General features: G+C 42.0%; 1 protein-coding gene across 3 annotated transcripts in view; it reads right to left on the bottom strand.

Annotated features, from left to right (window-relative positions):
* The window catches only part of MAP1A (microtubule associated protein 1A), a 58,536-nt gene that overhangs the window by 31,385 nt on the left and 2,275 nt on the right, over window positions 1-24,876 (bottom strand). The window contains exon 2 of one of the 3 annotated variants that reach the window (XM_048046300.2): window positions 22,165-22,266. In XM_048046300.2, coding sequence (XP_047902257.2) covers window positions 22,165-22,266 — 102 coding nt within the window. Of the gene's footprint in view, window positions 1-3,667; window positions 4,005-5,732; window positions 5,807-22,164; window positions 22,267-24,876 lie in introns of those variants that run through there. The other 2 variants (XM_067003546.1, XM_067003545.1) reach the window with 2 other exon arrangements.

The raw sequence follows: 24,876 nt of genomic DNA, 5'->3' as shown, positions 1-24,876 counted from the left end.
GCTTCTCACCAGTCTGCCTTGCACTGAGTTCACTCAGTGAAGTTGCACTTCATAACCTGAGCCCCTACTTCTTAACACCATGCAGTTAGCCAGGTCTCTCTTAGTTCACAGATCACACAGTGCAATCAGGGACTGAACTTACCAACTTGGGAGAATAAACAGGACTAGAACAGGCTTCTAAGATCATGAATACTTTTGTCTCAGAGCCTCTCACTTGTTTGGCTCCCTCAGTCAGAGTCATGCAGGCACAGACCCCTTCCACAGTCCCATGCATTCCACTTCCTCCGCCTTTGCTTTTGAACATGGACCAGCAGCAGGAAAGAAAACCCCTAACAATAAAAACACTCATGCAAATCTGGCCGTCGGGAACTGGGCCAAAACACAAACTGCACTCATATTTACCAGCCTGCAAGCTGGTTCTTCGAAAAGATGCCACGTACTTGTTTGAAGCAATTTACTTCTTATATGACCTGGGCAATGTTCTCTGTTATGTCCAAGTACTGCGGTCCACCCCTTTCACACCAGTTAGGCTTTTCAGAACATAAATCTAGCCAACAAGAAGTCACTGGTTTCTTGCCCATTTTACCTCTAAGATAGATATTAGTAACATGAGTGTCTGATGACAGGCCGACACTCCTCAGACAACATTCAAAATGGAGATAAGGGCCTTTTCCTCCCATACTTCTCAGATATTTAAGAATTTGGCAGGGGCACTTAACAGAGGATGGCATGGGTGAGATGGCTATATCCCAGTGAAATCCCTGGCTAGCTACAGGAAGTGGAAAAGCAATTTAGGCAAGGTTTCGTAACAGAATCTCTTAACTTGAAAGTTAGTAGAGGAAAGAGATGATCTAGACTTGCCAGTTATGCTTCCAGGCTTCTTTTTTTTTTTTTAAATCTGTTTCTTCCTATAGCATATTGTGAAAAACAGAACCAAGTTTTTACAGCTTTAATCTTTTCACTGGAAAGAACCAGAAGGACTTTTCTCAAGACTAACAAAATACCTGAAAAACAGAGCTAGAAAATGTCAGCCCACCTAAGCAGTGGTACCGTGCAACTTTTGGACAAGCCTCCTGGTGAGGGTTAAGGCTATAGCTTGTGCTGTTTATGTCCTGCCATCTGGTATTTCTGTTTTCTTACCATGTCCAGTTCCCCTGAGACAGGAATGGACTCTCCTTCCCAAGGTTAAAAGAGCTAAAAGACTTTCAGGTCGGGTACTCTATGAACATATTCAGTAACAACCATTTATTAAACCACTGCTGCCTGAGGCATTTAGCTGAATCCCAGGAGATAAAGGAGAACTGGCTCAGACATCACACAGGAAGGGTCTGGCAGTCTTGCTGTGCCTGAGCTCTGTGATTTGTTTTTACCTTTGCTTCACACTAAAGAAATGGAGGGAAAATGCCCCAGACACTGACCAGTGACTATAGTTCAGTTCTCCTCCTCTTGCACCTTACTCTCCAGGGTCTCAAAAGTCAGTAAAAATTCACAAAAAGATTTCTTGTATTGCAGAATGCCAAAGCCACCAAGAACCTTATATACCTGGTCTACCGAGAACCCAGGACACTGAGGTAGGTCCTAGCAAATTGCAAGAGATTTTGGTGCTTCACAAGAAGGCCCATGAAAGATAATAATACATACAAAGAGACACAAGTTCAGTAGGTCATACTGATAACAGACGTGCATGTTAAAGCCTACCCCATCTGTGACTTACACTCCTCCTTTCATTTGAGATTCTCAAATTTCATCCTCCTAAAGGAACTATCCAAACCTTTACTTTTGAAGCTAAGAAAGGGCTTTCTCGTTTATTTTAAAACATAGATATTTGCATGATGATGTCTTTTGGAACGTAGAAGGGAAACCAAATTGCACTTCCCATAAAAATAGTCCAACTCGGTTATTATTCTATCCATTTGAAAGATTGACTCAGCAAGACTTAGAGGCCTGTCTCAGGAGAACTAAGAACCTGCTGGCCAAGGACACCAATGCTCAAGTTCATCTGTGAATAAAGCCTAGGAAGGCTCCCTGAAGCACCGGATACACAATTAAGTTGTTCCATTAGCCAAGCAATTAATGACTATTTTCATGTGTCCACACTGCACTGTCCCACTGTAATAATCCTCGCTACCCTCCATGTTCCTTGCAATATCCTCAGGTCTTCTTATGAGTCATAACTACCAACTAGTCAAGGGGCAGCACACTCAGAGATAGAAGTGCACTGTCTGACCAGCTGGTGCGTAAGTGCTGACTGCCCAGATGGCCGGCCAAACAGATTATGTACTGTCCCAGTGAAGGCACTAAGTTGGATCACTTTCCTCTACTGCCCCACAGTTTTCATTAAACCTGTAGAAACTTGTTACCTTTAATGCTTTAGCAAAGGGGAAAATGTTTGTTCTAGGCAAAGAAAAACGTGTATTTGTAAGAGGAGTCCAAAGAATTCATCCAAGCTGCTCTAATTCACACAATTCAATCAAGCAGTTCAAAGGGGATGAAAAAAGAACAAACACCAACCAAGTTAGAACTGAAGTAGCTCAATACCTTCTCTAGTCTTTCCTCTCAACAGCAGCAAGACTTGTGTCTGCAGAATGATACGGACCTGTAACTAATTCAGGATTTTTGAGGGGAAAGAAAAACAAATCCTCTTTTTTCACCGCAGTAAATCTTCCCCTGAATAATTTCTAAGCTTTCATATACACGTAACTTATTCTCTTCCCTCCCATACACAGAGACTATCCATCAGCCCAGTAACTATACTACCTCCCTTCCTTCCCCTTGCAGCAGTTTTGCTTCACAAACACTTCACAGGCTGGAAGGTACACCCTTCATTTTGAGCTAGTTATTACTGTGAAGTCCTTGTATATTAACCAGTCTTGTCCTCTTTGTCCTCCAGTAGCATTCGATGGCCTGCAGGTCTCTCTCCTTCCCATCCATCGATTACTAACAAAAGCCTGTGATAATGCACATAGCACATTTGGCTGTGCTAGCCCAGAGGACAGCAGTAGCACCCACTGGGATCTCAGACACCTATCACAAAGACATACTGTTGGATCCTTACTTGGTTCTCAGTTTCTTATTCTTTTAAGAGATGCAGCCATCCCAGGAGTTACCTAGGATGGTCTGTGAATGAAGACAGACAGAAGAACGCAAGACCATGTCCCATAGAAGCTCATGCTGTAGTATCCCTCTTCCACCCCTACTCTGGTGCCCAGCCACCCTCCTTTGAATGAGACACGCTGCATTTCTTGTCTACTTACACACGGCTTCCTTACTTTCATCAAGGAGAGCCTGTGCTGGCTATTGCTGACTGTATTCCTCTGCTCAAGTCCATCGTCTGTTTACCTCCATATCTGCTGAGGTCATGACTAAGGTATACTGACAACACAGACGTGGAAGAATGGCAAAGACAACATGAAAGACATTCCTCTCATGGATTATTTTGCCAGGAAAGAAACTACTGCAAATCTACACATCCCTCTGTCCACAAAATGGGAGCAGGGTGGAAGATCTGAGAGCCTGGCCTTGTCAGATCAAGGGAAAGGAGGGGAGAGAAAAAGAGTTTCTGGCCTGTATACAACCACTACTTGCTGGAGGAAGTGTAAGGGCAGACATGCAATCTGGATGCAACCAAGCAGTACAGAGCTGTCAAGGAGACAGGGAGGATACTGACCTTATGCAGTCAAAGGTCCCCTGCCCCATCAGAAGAAAAAGGAATCCCTGTCATTCTGGAAGAGTGCCCAGCCTGCAGGGCTTTTCGCAGTGGAACCAGAGATACTTGGAATAGAAACGCCTCGTCTCTGAGATCAGAGAGTTTAAACTGGAGCTTGTTTTTTCTGCAGTCATAAGCCAGCAGGCACCAGCTGCAGAATTTGCCGCAGTGTGTGTGTGCGCGTTTCTGCGTGTGCGAGTGTGCAGCAGCCACGCTCCTCCCCTCCAAGCCCGCTGTGCGATAAATATGTCCAGCTCCCTCCTTTTTCTCCTTCCTACATCACTGTGAGCCCCAGCCCGATCGCTCACAGCCCCCAGCCACAGTGGCCCCTCTCTTTTCTATTAAAAAAGCTTTTGTTGGCATCAGTACTGACTTTTAATTGCTCCCTCCTCAGTCAAAGAGGTTTGCTTCTCTTTCTTCCTCACAGCCAAAACAGCAGTTTCCGATAGATATTCACAGTCATGTAGCGTGATATGTGCAACATGCTAAACCCTGCTCCAGCTCTGGACACTGTAGATAAAAAGCCCTATTTTGAAATGCTTCAACACATTTTAGCACTAGCATAGATGATTTAACACTTTTAACAAGTTGTTTACTACAGACAATACTAAAGGAGGACAAAGATATCCAAAAAAACAGATCCTTGTGTGTCCATGGACTGCAAAGGTGTCATCATACTGCGCCACCGGTAATGCACCTTCTCCCCTCCTCAAAAAGGGACAAGCTGGCCCCATACACCACTGTGCTACATGGGGAAGCACAGCAGGGTAAGGGATGACAAAGGACTGCTACTAGGAAAAAGAAAGCACTTTGCCATTTTCACTTCTAAAGCACAAAATGCCTCCTTGTAGCCTACTATTACAAAATTCAACTCCAAATCCAGCCACATCTCTTCTCCTCCTCCGCTGCCCTAGAAAAGCTGCATCACTTGCATTTTGCAAGAACCTTCCCTTTTTCCTCCCCCACTAACTGGAAGAGTTGGGATGCTTTTTGGCCTCCTGTAGTGGAAAAATGTAGCGTTGAGCAGCTCAAAGCCATACTTCAGCTACTCCGAGACTACTCGTGCGTGGGCGTGCAGCACTGAAGGAAAGAGAAGTAGCAGGAGGGTCCCTGTACCTCTCTTTCATCTAAGCAGCAGCACGACAGTCCACCTTATCAGCCCTCCCCGCTCCTGCCAGGCGTTAGCCTCATTCCAGCATCAGCACTGAGCTGGACGGTGGTACAGGCATTAACGCTGCCTTTCCCCGAGCCTTGCCAAAAGGGAGCGCCCGCGAGATGCCCTGTGCCGCCGCCTCCCCTCTCCCGAGCGCTCCATCTTCAGGCACGACCACGCCAGGATCGGTCATAACGCTGCGGCGCTGGCTCCGTGAGCCCCTGGCAGGCAGACTGTCTTCTCCACAGTCTCCTCCAGATTCACCGTACATCCTTCTCTGAGCCTGAGCTAATGACACAAGTGCAGTAAACAGCTGAGCAGCTAGGGAATTCAGTCTGTCCCAATACCCAGGACAGGAGCAGCTGAAAGGGGCGAGGTCTTCACAAAGATCATAAAAGATCAGCGCTATCTGCAGCCCCCTCGCCCCCTTGTCGCTACCCCGTCCCCCTCGACCACCGGCCAGTCGCCCCCCCGCTCCAATAAGACTCCAAGGAAGGCCAAACGCGGCCGCTGCAGCCTGCGCCGCAAAGCCCTCAGCCGCTCCCCCGCGAGGGCAGCGCGGACCCGGCCCCTCGGTCCGGCAGAGGACGGCCGGGGAGCCGGGGCCGGGCGCGGTCCGCGGGCTGGGTACCTGCATTTCCAGCACCGCGCCCCTCCTCCCCCCCGAACCCATCCTCCCCCGACCGACGAGCCTTCTGCACGGCAGCGGACGGCGTCAGCCCCAGAACAAAGCCGCGCCGCCCGCCTCAGCGCCCGCGCGCCGCGCCGCCCTGGCCCCGCGAGGGGCTCGCCGTCCCGACGGCGGGTCCTGACGGCGGCCGCCGCCCGGCCCAGGCCTGGGGCTGCCGGGCCGGGCGAGCACCGCGCACGTACCATCGTGTCCCGGGACGCGCGGCCCGCGGAGCGGCGGCCGTGGCGGGGCGCGGGGCGAGCCCGGGATGCGCGGCGCAGGCCCGCGGCGGCAGCTGCTGTGTCAGGGCGAGCCGAGGGCGGAGCCGCCCGGCCCCCGCCGCGCCCGCGGCCCCGCGCGGGGCTGCCTTAACCCCCTGCGCGCTGCCTGCCGCTGCAGCGCCGCCATCGGGGCCGGCCGCGGCGCGGGCCGGGCGCTCGTGGGCACGGGCACTCCGGGTACGTGACAGGGGCCGAGCTCCCGCAAACGACCGGGTTCCCGCGTTGCCAGAACGCTTTTTCCCCCGCGACCTCCAGTCAGGCTACTCCTCAGAGCAGTGCCCCTGAGCAGCGGCACTCCCCACTTCATCTGAGGGGGGCTTTGCACCAGGTTAGCCCTAAACTGAGCAGGAAAGGTCTGGTACAGTATCAGCAGCTCGGCAGTGGTGCCTGGCTAGCGGCAGAATTTGAGTGAGCAACGCCAGCAGGCCAGCAAGGCCAGCAACCTGAGCTCTGGAGATTATTTCCAGCATGGTTTTCAGAAAATGATTTAAGCATTTCACCAAGAACTTTGCAACTCATTTCTTAACCAATATCAGAGTGCCTGATTTGTTAGACTTCCAAGGCAGGGGAAACATGCTTCTAAGCCCAGCAGAGCAGGAACGAGGGCCTACTAGCCCGGTATTTGGAACACTCCATGCATGGCATGTAATTACTCCATAATATGTTAATTGCCAATAGTAACCTTTTATCCATAGCAAGCACTGAAAACCACTACCAGTGTCCTGCTTGCCTTACACAAAGTCCCAGCTTACAGAGTTAACTAGGAAAGCTGAAGACATCCTGCCTGTCCTACAGCAAGTGTCCCTCTCAGTGACCTTCTGAGGGCTGTCAGAGGCAATGGAATGCTCAGGAATAAAAATATCACCAAAGTTCGATGCATTTTAATAATAAGTTACAACCTTACTTTCCCTAGCTTTCAGATGATGCTGATCAGTGGCTAATATCTGTGAACTTCAGGAAACATTAACACAGGGGAATCAAACATCTGAGGGTTTTTTTTTTTAAATATATATATATATATATGTTTTAAATAGGGACTCAAAGGGACAAACTTCAGCTGTACATTAAAAAAAAAGTTCCATGCAATGGGAGCTGCTGATTTGCTCTGTTACACCTGCCACATCCCAGTCTGCTACTTGACAGTTCCAACACAGAGACAGTGACACTAGCTACTTGCACATGCCAGTAAGCCTCCTGTGGTGGCTAGGAACGCCCGTGGCAAGCACTAGGAGAGGACACGGCCTTCTAAGTTTTGCTTTCACCTCCAAAGTAAAAGTCACCACAAGGAGCAGTTCTGATCTGTAGCTCTGTGCCCAACTACGCAGTTGACAGTCAAATCGGGCAACTAACAGATGGTGGGGGGCACAATTACTTTCCAGTCACCAGAATCATCAGTACAGCATAACCTCCCAGCTACAGAGAAATACCAACAACTGCAATTAAGTGATTGAAGAAGTTTGCAGATGACACAAAACTGGGAGGAGCAGCCGATACTCCAGGGGGTCGTGCTGCTATCCAGAGGGAACTGGACAGACTGGAGAAAGAGGCTGACAGGATCCTCATGAAGTTCAACAAGAAATGCAACATTCTGCGTCTGGAGAAGAGCAACCCCATGCACCAATACATGCTGGGAACCACCCAGATGGAAAGCAGCTTTGCAGGAAAAGCACCTGGCAGTACTGGTGGACACCCAGCTGAACACAAGCCAGCAATGCTCTTGCCACAAAGAAAGCTAACGTACTGCAAAGGAGTGGCAGCAGGTCAAACGAGGCGATCCTTCCCCTCTGCTCAGCACTGGTGAGCCCACACCTGGAGCTGTGTGTCCATTTCCAGGCTTCCCAGAACAATATAGACAGAGCTAGTGGAAGGAGTTCAGCAAAGGGTCACTGAGATGATTAAGGGAGTGGAGCATCTGTCGCAAGGAAAGGCTGAGAGAGCTGGGACTGTTCAGCCTAGAGATGAGAAAGCTCAGGTAGGATCTCATCAGCATCTGAAGGGAGGGTGCAGAGAGGACAGAGCCCGGCTCCTCTCAGCAATGCCCAGTGCCAGGACAAGAGGCAGTGGGCACAAACTGGAACATAAGAGGTTCCATCTAAACATCAGGAAGCACTTCCTTACTGTGCAGGTGACTGAGTAGTGGTACAGGCTACCCAGAGAGGTTGTGGAGTCTCCTTCCTTGGAGATCTTCAGAAGCCAGCTGGACAGAGTCCTGGGCAACCTGCTCTGGGTGACCCTGTTTAAGCATGGGGGTTGGACCAGATGACTTCCAAAGGTCCCTTCCAAACTCAACAGGTTTGTGCAAGAGCATAAGATACAAGACAGAGTGGTATACTTGCAGGTATACCTCTTAGTTTCTGGAAGACACCAGCTTAGGAGCCCTCGCTCTCCAACAAAGGTTGTTTCCATCTTCATTTAGAAATTTCTCTATTGCGCTCTGAATCTACGTATACTTTTCAACTCTGTGGCAACTGTTTAGCAATGCATCATGTGCAAAAGGTACTTCCTTCTGCGTATTTGATTTGTAACTTCTGGCCAGTGATTTTGTGTCATACTCCCTAATTCAGGAGAGGAAAATAAAAAGAATTATTTCCCATTAACTTTCACTAGTGCATCCATACTCTCACGTCTTTAATGGTGCTTTTCCTCTGCCTTTTCTATAAAGTGAGAAGTCTACAAAGTGAGAAGTGCTAACAGGATCTTCTCTCTTTTGCCTCAATGTATTTGCCTCCATACAAATCATAAAAAAATGGGAGTCTTCCAATTGCTATTGAGAGTTTATATCAGAAATGTTTTGTTAATGTTAAATGAATGAACGGGAGACAGATGCATCTTTTGCCTCTAATTTATCCCGTCACTTTCCAGTTGGTTACATGATCATGCCCTGGCAGGCAGGGATGCGTTTTTGTCTATCACAAGTGTTTTTACAAATAAGAATTACTTATGAGTTAAGGCAGTTTTCACAAAGTACAAATCCATGGCGTGCAATCAGCTCATATATGTGCTGCTTGACTAGCAGAACATTTGTTCAAAGCCGAAGGGATTCTTAAAACAGCTACTGCCTTTACCACAAACCAGTCATTTAACTGGCCTGAAAAACCTTCTGAACAGTTCTTTGAGGCAGCCCTCCTGCCTTTATGTGATCAGATGACAATTGCAGATAGCCTCTTCTTTTCAGCTTCTAAAGAGATCAACAAATTATCATTTAGAAAAAATAAAAGCCAAACCCCTAAGAATAGCTGTCAAAGACAGAAGAAAAGGTGCACTAAGAAAGAAAGCACTTACTGAACTTCTGACTTTCTACTGAAGTCTCTTCCAGTTCCTAAAGGGAAGGCAATTTTCTGGCTTCCAGTTCCTACTTTCTAAAGCCAGAAAGACCTACAGAGCTATGATCAACAACATCATGGTTTCTTCATTCTTTCGGGAAATAAGGACATTTCACTTGTCACTTATAAGACATCACAGACATCAGGACCACAAAACATCGAGGGAAAAAAAATAAAACTAGTGCTCTTGGTATTAAGTAAGGCTTACTGATGTTCCATTCCAAGAACCACTTGAACACTGATATTTAGGGACACTATTCTGTGATGCAAGGACAGATTTATTTTAACAGAATTAGAGAAGGGATGGAGTTTCTACCACTTACACTAACAAAAACTCTCCTTCAATGAGTCAAATAATGACAGCCACCAAGTCACCAGGGTTTGAAACAAAGATCCTTTCTTTATGCTGGGAAACCGTAGTCCCTGTCCACTGGGCTTGGAAAGAGCCTAGAAACTTTCCGGGATATAAGGTGTAGTTCCCCACTGACTAGAGCATGGAATTACATAAGGACTTAAACTGTTACTGACATGAACATTTATTTCATCACTGTGTACCTCAGTCTGTATTGCACTGATAGGATTGTTCTTGATCATAAATACTTAGAAGCCACAAACTGGCTATTTCTCCAGGCCTGCACAAATAACAAAAATGACTTCTTAAGATGTTTTTTGTTATTTTCAAGTTTTAGGGTACAGCCAGGATCGCACCTCCATGCTTTTCTCTGTGATGTAGAAAAGTTTATATAAAGTGAAGGCTGAGTTTCTTGGTGAAATATCAGAACTCCGAGAACCGAAGCTAAAGCATAATACTGAATAGAGCTTACAGTAAATATTCTGACAGTGGCTCAGAATTGCCTGCTATCTTCCACAGGCTTCTTTGGCTCAAATGCACCTGATTTTCCTTCATAACCATGCACCAAGTCTTTAATGAGACTAGAGATTCTAATAAACAGCATACAGGCATCTGAATTGGTGGAACAAAGGATTACCATGGATACACCAAGCCCTAGCCATGCTTTTAATTTGAGTTCTGTTTTTATGAGTAAGGTCAGGTATTTCTTAGCACCTCTAAATGAAAAGCACACAGTTTACAGTGCAGAGAATTCTGACTTCTGTTAGTCCACATTCCAACTTCTGATATCTCATTACAGAAGACTGGCCTGGCAAAGTAATTACTAGAGAAGTAGCAGGATACCTCCACAGCATACTGTATGAAGGAGACTGCAATTGTGCAAGGATTTGTTTGCATCCATCCTGTTGGAAGATTATTTTTTGACTACCCAGTTACTAACTTTTCCACAGGCTCTCTGCTTTCAAAGAAAAAAAAAAAGAAAGAAAAACTGACTACTTGTTTCAAGCTTTTGGAAAATCACTTCTACAACCCTCTTGGCTATCCTCTTTTCTCTCCAGGTACAAATGATTTTTACTCTTGTTTATGGGCTTTACCAGGATTTTTTAAAATACTTGTTTTTGCTAAATACACCTGAATCTTTCTGTGTAACTATTTTGTGTGTCTTTCCAGCTTTCTTTCTTACTTACAAATAGGAGTACCCTTCCATTCTATATGACTGCTTAAATTCTGACTAAGTATTTATTTCGTGCTCTTGTCGAGTGTCTATATTTTTAAAGTATCTATATCTGAAAAGCAGTCACACCTTGTTAGTTGTCAATGAACATTTGATCCCTTATGTATTTTATTCTTTCAACTGCTTTGCAGGTCCAGTGTTGTTAGGCATTTATGCTCACTTCTTAGAGAGTAATCTTTTCATGTTTCTGATACCTCAGGGCCTAATGAGTGATTACCTGAGCTATTGAGAAATAGTTTCTTTAGACTTTGACTTGCTGTGGTTTTTAACAAGTTTACAGGTGGATAGGCCAAATCATCTGTTACATTTGTCTGTTCATCATTTTCTTCACCAAATAGCATCCTTAATGTAGGTCCAGAGAGACTGTCAGCACCTGTTATCAACCTCTTTTCCAATTCCTACTTTAAACAAATTTGTGAAACCTGAGAGTTCTTTGGCAACACTCTGGTCTCTCTTGTCCCAGAAAATAAGGTTTTAAAAATGGTGATCCTAATTTAACTCAGCAACTCAAAAGCTTTAGGGAAAATAACAGAAGATGACCTGTCTAGAACTCTCGATGGAAAAGATAAAGAGACTTATAAAAATCAAGGCTGCAAAACTGGAGCAAACATGAGCAGTACTAAAACACCAGAAGGAACATAAAGAGGGATTGAAGCAAATACTGGGGCACAGTAGGAACCAGTGTGTAGCCTGCATTAACAAAGGATGACTTCATAGCACCCAAAAGGTGATCCTTCTTCACAGGGTGGTTGGACTACGTGATCTTCAGAGGTACCTTCCAACCTCAGCCATCCTGTGAAAAGGGTGGCTTAATGCAGTAGAGAGGAAGGAGGGACTGGGATATAATCCTAGTGATTTTATAACAAGGAGTTCAAGGAAAGACTGCTCCAAATGTTGCCAATAAGTAGCACTTGTCTACTTGAAGAAAAACTCGTGTCTTCCACACACAGTGTCCATGCTGCCTGTGCATCCTCAGCAGCCTTCATTGGCATTAGTAACAAATTAGCACCCACCAGACTTCTCCAGCCAGAGGCACAGCATGTCTTTCCACGTCTCAGCATATGTTGAGAACAACAGAAGGTATAAGCCAGGTCTAGCACTGAAAAGTAACAAAGAAATACCTAAGGCAGTGTGAGAGAAGCTGCAAGAGCCAAAATACAGTGCAAGATCCTTCCTACTGTAGGGAGCATCTTTTTCTTCCAGATATGTTTAACAGTTTCTTATCTCATTCTTTCCCTGAAAGAGCCACTTATCTCTTGTAATAGGCAACAGCTGCCCTGAGAAGGATGAGATTCCTGGGGACTTGCTGCTTTTTCAACTCTGCCTCCAAGGCTTGAACAGAAACAAAAAGGCTGCTGCTATCTTTAAGGAGAGTATCTATTAGACCAGAGGCACTGATTTACCAGATACTGTTAGTTATCCAGATAACAGATGTCAAAGAGGACACCTGTAGGACAGTTCTGAAATTCACAGCGGGATCCTTAGAGGCAAACAGGCAACAAGCAGTGGGGACTGAAGATTACGCAAACTGAAGATGGGAAGCTAAGCCTGGTAGACAAAGCAAAAGAAAGGCTGGGGAGAAGGTAGAACAAGTTTTAAAATTGGCAATGGCGCAGGTAAGATTTCCAGAACAAAATACACATGGGAAAGTTTGCAATATCCCGTCATTTCTGTTATGCAACTCAGTGTAAAAAACTATTGAAGACTCTCTCAAAAAGGCAGTTTTTGTTAACCCATACCTGTCTTCCTTTACCTTTCTACTCAGTGTGATATTTAGAGTTGGAAAACATTGAGATGTAGGCATTTTCTTTAAGAAACATAAAACAGCTGTCATATGCCTGCAAAAATGCAGAACCTGTGACTTATCAGTTTTCAGATTTAAGTGCCATTGTACGGAAGCTTCTCTCACAATGAATTGCAGTTTGAAGACAAGCAAAAAAAGAAAAAACAGATACAGGATCTAGGTGCTACTACATGCAAAGATACTACAGGAAACAGCCATATACTTTGATTACAGAACAGGAACTGTTCTGTGAGGCGTATTTGAAATTTGAAGAGTAAAAATGTAGTTCCTCCAAACTAGCATTAGTAGACGGCAAGCATGGTAGGGGGCATTATGGTAAACAGCTATTTGCTCCTTGTAAGGCCTACTAGTCCAGAAAGGAAAAGATGTGAAATAAGCATATATTTTTTTTTTTAGATAGCAGAAATCAAATAGGACATCCATTTTAGGCACTGTTCCCTCCTGCTTTTATGCCCTCCTGCAGGATAAGCACTGCAGCATGTGCTTTCTTGCAAAGATGCAGCTCAGATGAAACCCAAGACGAAAAAAGACAAATGGAAGGAAAAATCAATAACCATTTCTGAATTATTCATCTCCATGAAATATGAGTAAAAGTGCAAGTAAGTCTCATCTTTGGAACAGCTGAATTTTCTTTATAGGAGTAAAACTGTCTACTGCAGATTTTCCTGCACAAACATTAATACTCAAAGTTTCAGAAGCAAAGTTGTAGGCTTTGGTAAAATTCGCACTATTCACCTACCTAAAGGCAAAGTAACTGAACAGCCATAACCAGTTTCCACGATTGCAAGCGTCAAAGTGTAGCAGACAAAATCTAGAACAGGCTTCAGTTTTATAAACTGTGAGTAGAACTGCTGAACAGAGGTCATTTGAAAGCAAAATATAACTGTGTCCTATTGTTTTGCGACTTTTTCCTGTCTTCATTTTTTATTTTTAACCACAAAAAAAATCTAGTCTCATCCAGCTTGTCTGCCCCAATAAGTTCTACAGATAAAGACCTATACCAGTAGACCTATACCAGTAGGGATAAAAAGACACTGTTTTAGATGTATTTAAAATGCATTCCACCAAACACATTTAAAGAGGACTGAGAAATAAAAATCAGTTATTTACACTACTACCTCAAGGACAGGCTGGCCTGCATTTAATATTTCTTGTCATTCTCATATTTAAAAATAAATCAAGTAAGAAAATACTCGCATCCACCGGGAAAAGTACTAAAGAAAATGAAACAATGACAATATGTTTCTTTCATTCTGTGTCCTGAACAAATAACCAATCTTTTCCCAACAACTTCATTATTAGTTTTCCTTTTCTACCAAATTTAAGTGTTAATCATCCCTCTAGTTCCATTCCAAGTGATCTTGACACCTGGAATCTTTATTTACATATGAAATAAAACAAAACTGATCCAGTGCTATGCTCTACCTTCATTTTCCATGAAGAATTCAAAGAGACTGTTTCATGATGAACCCGCCCATTTACTCTTTACCTCCACATGTGCCATATACGCTTCTAGAATTTGAATTCTACAAATTGCCAACACTACTAAACCACGATATTTAGTTCTAGAAGCAAAAATAATAGTTCAGTAGGGCAAGTACTAACTTCAGAAGAGCTACCAGTGAATATTCACGACCTCAGTTATTTCAGCTTTGGGAGCTTTATCTAATAAACTGGCAAAATTGGAAAGTTAGAGGTATGCGTGAAGACAAAGCAGAAAATAGAAAGAACAAAACTGACCAAGCGTTAATTTTTGTCTGTTCTGTATAAAGACTAGTTAAGAGTGCAAAATATAACCATATCAATCTATTTCTCATTAAATAATTCAATCAACACTATTTGATTAATGGAGGTTTATTCTGGAATAAGTATGCCTGCATATGGAATTCACCTACCAGCACTGTACTGACAGTTTTGCTAGTAAGCTTCCCATACATACTAGCCTTAAGTGATAACTAAGGAAAGAATAGGGATGGAGCACAATAGTTACCCATACCTGCCACATTTTTGATCAGAGCTGTTTCTTATTGCTTTTCTGGAGTAAGTGAACACCACAGCACCGCTGGCAGATAGCACTTCCTCTACCATTTCCCCCCCCCTCCAAGAGAACAGGAATCTAATTTTGCTGAACTTTTTCTTTCAATGAACCTGTGTGCCTGCTGTACTCCATTTACTTTAGATAAAGAAGGTCAAAGAATCATACTTGCGTTAAAAAAAAAGTGAGCTTGTGGCAACTATTGGACTATGTAGGAACTCTTACGTTACCATCGTAGCCCAAGAAACCACATATGCATGCATCATTTTCATGCACGCAGCATAATCCTGCTCCCCAAGAAATTTTTATAAGAAGCTGTCCTGCGGTTTTAGGACCTACCCTATCCCTGAACTCAAGTCATTGAGCATCCTGAAGAAAAAAAAAAAAAAAAAAAAAACACAGGATCTGGGACTACAACTCATTGCTCTATGGAGAAACCCTTTCAGAAGGCTGGATGGGTCTAATGCATTTGTATGTTACTCTGTTAAAAAGATACATTCCTACATTCTACAAGATCAGTAATTTCTGTCAGAAAGATTAAAGTCAGTTTTAAGCGACAAACAGCTGATGAGCAGAGATTTGTTCAACATATTTCTAGGGGAATCCCATATAACTTGTTATCAAGACTTCAGTTACTTGCAAGGAAATATACTAATAATTAACTGAAACTTGTGATTGGTGCCAAAACCATTGATCTGTCTACTAGAATAGACACATTACAGACAAAAGCAAGGAATTTATCACACTTGTGCAATGTCGGTTACATTTAGAAAACAGCGACTCCGTGGCAGAGAACACGCAAATTCGGTTCATGGTAGAGAGCTAGCTGTGTATATATTGCAGGCTATTAGTTAAGAGCAAGAATGTGATCGATAGTATGGTCAGAGACCACTACAGTTTGTAGTTTTTTGGTTTCCTTTTTGAAAAGCAAATTCTGAGGCTCTTTAAACCGAAGAGATCGTAACACGATTGTTTGATGTATCATAACACAAAGTATTGTCTGAGGTCAACACTCCCCACCCCCCCCAAAATTAGTTTGATTTATACAAAAGAATTAATTTATGAGGGAAGGGGAGAAGGCATCTACAGGTAGTAAGATTTGTTCCAGAAGAGAACTCAGACATAGCAGATAGTCAGAATGAAATATAGTGGCTGCAAGCCACAGTAAACGAATTCAACCTAGATGTGAGGAACAGTTTTAACCGCTGGTAATTATAACCACTGAAAGTAATAACCCATGGTTTATGGTAGACTGCTTGTAACCTGATGCATTCAAATGAAAAGCAATGCCTCACCTTAATATAGTGCACCTCACCTTAATACACAATGCCTCACCTTAATACAATTGTCTGCATACTACAAAAATCACAACACTCTCACCTACCAAACAAAAACAGTTAAAACATTTTTTTTGTTTATAATAAAAAAAATGTGAGATTGTCTTCAGGTAGTAAATATCCTTTCCTTGCAGTTCTCTTAGTATTCTAAAGCCTGAATTCAGAAATTGACTAATTTGCTTCATTTTTTGCTTCATACAGGCTAGCAGGATAAGGCAATATATACGAAATCAGATGGAATAGGTGTATGGTGTGGATACCGTGCAGAAGCATTATTGCTCTACCAAGAAATAAGGAAAAGCTGATTATTTTTTGCAGTCTCCCAAAGTTTCCAAATCAAGCAGCAAGACATTCCATTACAAAGAATAAAAGGTGCTACTTCAAAAGAAAGATGCTTCTAGACACACAGTCTTTTACCAATGCCCGTTAAGTGCATTTTAAACTTCATGATTTTCTAGCTCAGAGACGTTTATAATTTTTCAGGATAGAAAGCATGTCATCTCAGATTCCCCATGTACGAAGCAATACCAGTTCAGGAAAGGAAAACAGTGTCTCCAGTCTGCAATTTTAAATTCTTACAGAGAAGAAAAGGAGCATATTCTCTGGCAACAACATGGTTAACAGGGCAAGACAAAATCCTGGAACAGAGCCAAATCAGAGTCAGGGACATCTGTCTTCTAAGGAGGTTGGAATTATGGCATTAAAATTACAATAGCACATGACAACAATTAATCTCATGGCAAAATAGGATTAACAGGCTCCTTCAATGCTGGCTTTTTGAGTCCACACCTAGGGGAAAAAATATTTCTTGAAATAGCAGCTAAAATCCTAGAAAAGATCACTTCAGAGGAGTTCTGCTAAGTTCTTTCATCCAAGCTGGATGCAACAGAGTGCCAAAAGCAGTGCTGCCGCTCTGCAGACTGAAGGTTGGACAACATTTCCGAGCAACACACAAGCACCTTGTGTACCAGTATGGGAAGATGACAACATTGCCCATTTCTCTTACACGTTAATGCCTCCGGTGGAGAAGTGAGATAGGATACATTTGCTGGCTGTAAGTAACGATGCTTTCCACTTTATGAACCTATCCTGGGAAGTTCTGAAAAAACAAGCTTCTCTAGAGGTATTCATGATCTCAGGCAGAGTAACAGTCCAAATGGCTCAGCCCAGCTGCTCATTCCTAGGAGGAAGGCACTGAAACATCTTAAGCCACTTACCTCCAACTGTTTAAGTACACCACCCAGGTAAAGAGGAATTGAGAGCTGCTGGTCAGAGGCTCCCTCCTCAAGCCCATGACAATACTAGGGATTCTTTAAAAGCAAAGGAAGAAATTCATAGCACAGTAGAGTGAAACAGACCAAGAAATCTGTCAGGAAGTTATTTACAGCTGTTGTCACATGTTCAGGATTATTTTCATACTTAATCCTCCTTCCCTTTTGCCTATCTTATGTCTTAGCAAGGTCCAGTTCGCATGGATTGGAAAAGCCTACTCTAAGCCACTGAAGGCAGGGACACTAAAGGAGAAACATACATAGCCACAGTAAGCTAATAATACACTAGCAATACATTAACAAAGCTTTTGTTACCAATCTCCAAGTATGGCTGGGATTCCAGCATCATTTGTACAAAGTCACCCAAAGCTTGTATTAACTTGTAATCGTTATATCTAGCTCCACCATTTCTGCTAAAACAAACATGAAATTCCCCAAGGGGTAGCAGACAAAAAAAGCGCATGTTAGAGCTACTCTTATTTGTGAGGCCACTGTCACTGTAAGTTGCTGTGCTTACAATGCACACAGCCACCAGGAGAACGCTGCCTTTGTCAAGTTAAAGAAGTGTCACTACAGCACTGCAAGAAAAACATGCAAGTCAAAGTTACTGTGTGTAGCCACTGTGAGGGACAACATGAACTAGTTACCAGAGCACTGTTTAAAGAAGCGTCAAGCCCGTCTTTGAGAACAGATAATTAACATAACTGTTCTGCAGCATATAGATCCTTCATAAACAGTTATCCAGTGATTGAAAGCTGCTCATTTTATGAAACGGAGAAAATGGTGTTGACTTTTTATTGCTGTTTTTCCACAGATATTGAGTGCAATCACATGCCCCTTCTTTCTTCTTAACTGGCCATCTCACTCAGAGCTGTTAAACACTTATTTAAATAAGAAACACAGCTCAACAAAAAAGTAGAGATAAGAGAATAAGGCCAGACAGTCAAGAAAAAAAGTGCTATTCTAGGCAAAAAATAGAAAGAATTAAAATAGGTTACACACTAAGAGATAGCAGTTGTCTGATGAGTAAAAAAAAAAAAAAAAAGCCTTATATAAGGTGCTAAAAACAGTGCCTGCAACACTTGAAATGCCTGGGTTGTCAGAACAATAGAACTGGGTGTTCACCAAGGTCATGAAAGACGCTGCTGTCAGTATGCAGATGCTGACTCCTAACCGCCAATTCAGCTTTCCAGCAAGAGGTACCCAGCTCTCAGAACTTGAGCCAGTAGTGCACTGACCTCAGCCAAATTCTATGGAAGCAAGTCAGATTCTAGAGGATGCTGAAGTCTGGAGTGCAGGTAGGTGTTTTTATTTTGCGGAGGTGTCAGTCATGAACAGCAGCTGAAGATAAGAACTGGAAGTCTTAGCTGTATGCTCAAGTACTACAAGAGGTCACATAAGAACCATACCACAAATAGGGTCAGCAATTATAGAGAGGCAGTAACACCAAGGAATCGTTCAAATAGGGAAAGCCAGTATTTTGCTAAATTTCTTATCTGATAGATCTTGTTCAAAGGGGATGATTTTTTCCCCCCGTTCTTTAGGTGTATAGTTTCATGAATCCCTCATTATTAAAAGGGTAAACAATAAATTAAGAAGGCACAGCGTTATCTTCAAAAGCAGCAAAAGCATGCAAAGTGTTGTGCCTATCCATTCAAGTTTAGCTTAGATAAGCAAAATGATTACAGGGCTTGAACAACTGACTTAATCTTAGAAGTCCCAAATCCTTCAATTTAGAGAGGAAGGCCAAGAGCGTGAAATACATTCAAGGCTTACAAAAAAAAAAAAAAAAAAAAAAAACAGTCATAGATCAGGTCATTACTCACCAAATCCTAAAATGCTAGATGATAGGAAACGCTCAGTGAAGCTAAATCAACTTAGAAAACAACTTCTTTTGATAGCAACCAGTACTTTCAGTAACTTGTTATATGGCTGTGAAGGCAGACAGTATTTGTATTCAGAAGGGATTAAACTTTTTTTTTAAACTAAACGGAGTTGCTGTGGACATGCCCTTTAACATCCCAAATCCAAGCATTATGCAGACTGAGGGAGTATGAGGAAAAAAGGACAATCAAAAGCAGCTACGCTCATATGCTCTCCCTGAAATACATCTTTTATTGTTATTTCTTGAGACAGAATATCAGGCTACATAGACCACTGATCTGATTCAGTATGGCATTTCCTTTGACCTTACTCATTTTTAATATGCTGAACAGAATTTTCAGTTCTTACCTTACTATTCAGTAGAGAAGATGAACAGAATCAGAGCATTTCTGAAAATTCATTTCTTTCATAGTAATGATACTTCACATGAGTGAATCCTATATGATTTTACTGAATCCTCAGAAGTTTCAAATGTATAATAAATACATACAGAAGTGTCAGTTGTAAAATGCAGGTTAAACGTTTATATGAGTTCTGGAGCAAGAGAAGCACTATTTACCCCTTCAATCAGTAGCCAGCATTTGGATAGGACAGCATGAAAACAAGAAACCAATGTTCATTTAACCTTTGCTTAGCTCAAATATAGGAATATGTTATCGGAGCTCTGGCCTCTTATTTTCCATCAGTCTGTGAGGGTATCACAGTAAGAACCATAATGCATACTTTATGAACAAAGCAACATTTTAAAATACGCAATGGTAAAACAAAAATTATTCCTCATAACTTCCTAACCTGGCCTAACAAAGAAGGTTCATTATGCGGGCTTCAAACAGGCAAGATGAAGCCCAATATTATTATCAAGGACAATCCTGAAGATGTATAATTTTCCAAAGAAGCTCACTTAGTATTGAAAGAAGTACGTTAAAGACTGTAAAAGCAGTATTTTTGAAATAAAGTCTTATGACTTCATAAGATTTGTACTACCTGTCTCTCATTCTACAGGCTGAATAAAGCTGGAAATAGTCATTAAATTTATTACGTATTTGGAAGAAATCATTTTAGAGAATGAAACAATTTATATTCTAAATGAAAATTTAGAAATAGTGGTAGTGATTTCAGCAGTCAGACAGTCTGTACAAACAGATTACTTCTACATAAGAACTAAGAGATTGACTAAGAAGCTCTCAGCTTCCGACCTGAGATCCAGTACTCTGACATTTAAGTCCTAGAAAACTGGACAGCCTATCAGCAGTAAAGATTTACACGGAATACATAATGAGTAACAACTAGCATGGCATTACAGGACCTTACTTGTTAATAAAGCCAAAGAAAGCTTGTCAAGGCCTCAAACATCATATTGATATAATGCACCTTATGAAATATTAATCATACTATTTAAGCCTAGCTTGACTTTCAATTGTGTCATTAGTTGGTTATAACAAGTTTTCTGAAGATTACCACAGAATATAATCTGAGAGGAAAGATTACTGGTATAGCTATTCAACTATCTTAAATCACCAGTCTAGCTGAAAGCAGCTGCTACTATTTCTGAAAACAGTTTTTTTTTTTAATTCCTGCTCTCTACAGGAATGTAACTATTTTTTCCAAACAAACTCAAACAAGGATCAGAAAGTATGTTTATCTTGTTCTGAGAAGTAATTATTCTGAGCATTTTACATTGTCACATGTCAATTTCTATTGGAAAAGCATAGTCTCTCTGTTTTGCAAAGAACTATTACCATCCAGACAGTGTACATGATCAAGTACTTACGGCAGCCAATGGCAACTGACAGCAGTACAAAAGTGCACATAGGGGTACCCTCACCATAAGGGCACACAAGTGGACAAAAATCACTTATCTATGTCTGCTGGCTCCTTCAAAGAACTACAAGCAGGACCTCCCTTTGCAGAACCAGTGGGTACTGTTTTCAGATTGACATTAATTCTGTCCTTTATTATAGTTTCTACTGATTTGCCCAATAGAATTAGCAGTTGGTTGACAGGCCTGCAGTTCCCTGGATCCCTCTTGGAACCGTCTTTATAGACTGGCATTGCATTTATCACCCCCTTGCTCTGGAGGAAAGAAAAAGTTTTAGGGGAGAGAATACACACTACTTTTGTTAATCCAGACATTTCAACCCTTAGTTAAGAATTCTGCGGTGAACGTTATACTTAGTTACCTTGTTCAAGTCTATTTGTACCATAACCCCTGTAATAGTTTCTTCAAATGCAGACAGATCTTCTGCCATGTCTTGGCTTGTAAGTTTAATAAACAGTATTTTAATACACACACAGAAAAGACCCCAAAACATACATACTGCTTTGCAAGGAGGGAGATTTTCTATCCCCATATTAAGAGAGTCACAAGTAAGTTAAGAGACCTCTCAGTCAGTGAGAGATTTGAGAAGAGTCTAAGTACCTTCTTTCACAGCTATCCGTTAAGAGAACAGTTTTTCCAATGGGAAAATATATTCAAGAAGCTTTGAGAAGAGTGTAAAAGGAACAGTGAGTTATAAGAGAGCCTTATTAAAAAAGGTTTTGCAACAGCATCATTAGTGCTTATTACAGCAACTTTAACATACATTACATAAATTACAAACAACATAACTAGAATCCAAGCTTTGACTGTTAATGACACTGTCAAAATGCTTTTACTTATTATTCTTCTCAGGAAGAGGAAACAGGCCTCCAAAAAGAGTGATTCAGAAAGCCATTTGATTAGTCTTACACACTCCTTCCAATGCATTTTATATATGTAAAAGTACATTCTAAAACCCCAAAGGAAGAGGTAGATAGTACATAACTCATGTAACGCTATATTGTGCCATCTGAATAAGATACAGAAGACAGACAAATTCTAACTTACTAGGTTAATACACTTTTACACAGCACATTTTTATTCACTCTATTCTCAGTAGTAATTAAGTTAAATTCCTTACATCCAACAGATCCTTAAGACTGTTTTTCCGCTTTAGTGTTTGCAGAATCCTGAGCAAAAAAATTCTCTAAATGAATATGACATTCTAAATCAAAATCAACTTTATTCTGTATTTTTTCAAATCCAGAAAGAAAAAAAAAAATGTAGAAGTTAATGGTGATAAACTAACAACTGACCTTTGACTTCTGAAGAAAACTGAGCCAGGTGCCGGGTTACAAAGAGTCGCAGTTGCTGATTCAGGTCACAGGAGAGAAGGTTAATATTCCAGGAACGAATTCCTGCCCAACAGAAAAAGAACAGTGAATTGTTGTTACATTTACTCCAGAAACAGAAGAGAAGACAGAAATTAACAAGACACATAAGAACCAATGATGGTCTTCCAAACATCCCTACCCATGGCAGGGGTGTTGAAACTAGATCATTAAGGTCCCTTCCAATCCAAGCTATTCTATGATTCTACGTTTAAGACTGAGAAAAAGTCTTCAGAATCAGAGGGACATAAGGTGTTTCCCTTCCATAAAACATCTATCCCTGAAGTATATGCAGTAAGCAACTCTTCATTCAACCTAGGCTCCAAATGAGTGAAACTAATAAAAAAAGTTCAAGGGATAGTAGCTAAATTACTGCCCAAGCAAGGCAATTACACTATGTTAGCTTTACATCTTCTGCATTATCCAGCACTGGTTGCATATAGAGACAGGCTACCGAATGTTTAAATTACTCAACAACTCAGACACACTGGTTTCTACACTCTTACAGCTTGAGCATCCTCCAAGTCACAAGAGCCTCCTCCCCCAACTCCCTCTGCCTAATCGCTCCTTCAAAGCCCCTGATCCTACTCAAAGACCCTTTGAGTTTGCTCTTTAATCTACATAATCTTTGTAAGCTAATCGCCTTCATATCAGCAGGAAATAGTGTCTGCTCCCACAGCAAGTGGCACCATGCTGTGCTGGGAAGTCACCTTCAGACTTCAGCGTGAGCAGCTATACATTCTAGATGACACCAAACACTACAGATCAGATCTTCTTCACAAGCTAGTAAGGAACAACCTCTCCTGGATGGTGTGACACTACATTGTGGTACCGCGAACAGAAATGGAAAGTCACCATGAATCACTGCTCTGGCCTCTTATGCTCCTGGCTACAGAAGCACAGCTGTTGAAGAACAATACCACAGACTTCTAAGAGTTTATTGAAACAAGGATTTCAGTCCCAGTTTTTTTGGGGGCCTTGCTGACAGTTCTTCCACCATTTTCTGGAAACCTGTCCTCTCTTGTATAAAGAAAATAAAGTTTTATTGTTTGTGCATCCGGTATCTGCTTTCTTTCCAAGTGAAAGATGTTGACTTTACATGGAGATACCGTTCCCAGTTACCGCAGTTCTTGTTCTCCAGCACAGTAACTTGAAGTTACACAAGAGCTGCTGACTACTGGTGGAAAACAGTACCTTCTAGAATACAAGCTCCAGCTTTGTACACATAACCAAGACAGAGTTAGTAATCACTGCATCACAGTTCAGTAGTCTAGAGGCCTGTAAAATCCACAGAAACTCAAGAAAGTTTTGATCTTAATTTCTTTCTGGTGGCAGCTGACAGAGTAATGCAGCTTATCACCTGACAGTCTGCACAGCAGAGCATAAAAAAAGTAAACCCTCTGAACATCAAAAAAGCTTACTGCCACTTTCAGTGTCACAGAACATCTATTCCTTTCTCTTTAGCCATGGGATAGGAAAAAGTAAGAAGTGCAATAAGCGACAAGGAGCAAAAAGGTGAAAACAATATTTTCCTATGAAATACTGTTGGAAAGCATGATGGATTAAACCAATGTCAAATATAAGTGCCTCTTAATGCAGCGCTGATGAGCATTCCGACCCAAACAGGAGCAAGGTGGCACTCTGCAGGGCATATCCTGCTGACTGTAGCTGCTGTGTCAGAGTCCTGGTGTCCTGCTGCAGAGATAGATGACATTTGAGGCACTGCTACTTCCTCTAAGACACAGAGGGAAGAGATACTCTTTCAGATTAAGGAAAGGGAAAAGTGAAATTCTCATTTCACTCATTATCTTACTTGTCACAATTTATTCAATGTTTTCTTCCCCTCCAGGTAAGGAATCTCACTCCCCTTGCCACAGTTTCAATTTATCCCATGGCACCACGGTCAGAACATTGTCTTTGCTGATTAGCTTCCTGTTTCCAGATACAGGAGTGCAGACTACACCATAACAAGGTTTACAGATGCCCGTGCTCTTTGCATGTACACAGCTTGGGTAAGGTGCCATGGAACTCAGTTTCCCATCTCTATCCTAATGCCCTTCCAAACTTTTTTATTTCTTGCCAACCTAACTGGCTCGTAAGATTTGGCATTTCCTTCTAATATCATAGAATGTCTTTCAGATGTTGTTTTATAACTGGACAAGAGTCACACAGCAACAGAGAAATCAGACCAGTATTTGTTAGACAGCATTTTAAGAATAGGTGTTGTTCAAGTTTTCCACAGATACACAATGCCACTGCATAAGAAGCACCAAGTGTGGGAACAAGCAGGTTCCCAGTGTCCTATATTCATTATTCCACTCTCCTGAACCAAGAAGAAAATGGAAAGTACACTTTCTGGTTCAGCCAGAGTAAGAGATTTATGCATTTACTCTTCAAGAATCTCTTCCTGGTAGGTTTTTGTGCAGGCAGGGCCCCAGAGCCAACAGAAAGACAAAATATGAACTGTTTTATCCTTAAAAAAAATAGATGTATAATATGTAACATTTTAGACAAGTTTGGCTTACCAACTTTATTTGCTAGTTTTGTTAATTTGATTTTCACTGGATCTATAAGCCCCTTCTTAGGCTTACAAAGTTGCAGAAAAATGCTTTTTTGAAGGGCAGAAGCATTTTGTTA

This window comes from Anser cygnoides, chromosome 11, assembly GCF_040182565.1.
Source record: "Anser cygnoides isolate HZ-2024a breed goose chromosome 11, Taihu_goose_T2T_genome, whole genome shotgun sequence".
Taxonomy (NCBI): domain Eukaryota; kingdom Metazoa; phylum Chordata; class Aves; order Anseriformes; family Anatidae; genus Anser; species Anser cygnoides.
This window is presented reverse-complemented; position numbering and strand designations above follow the sequence as displayed.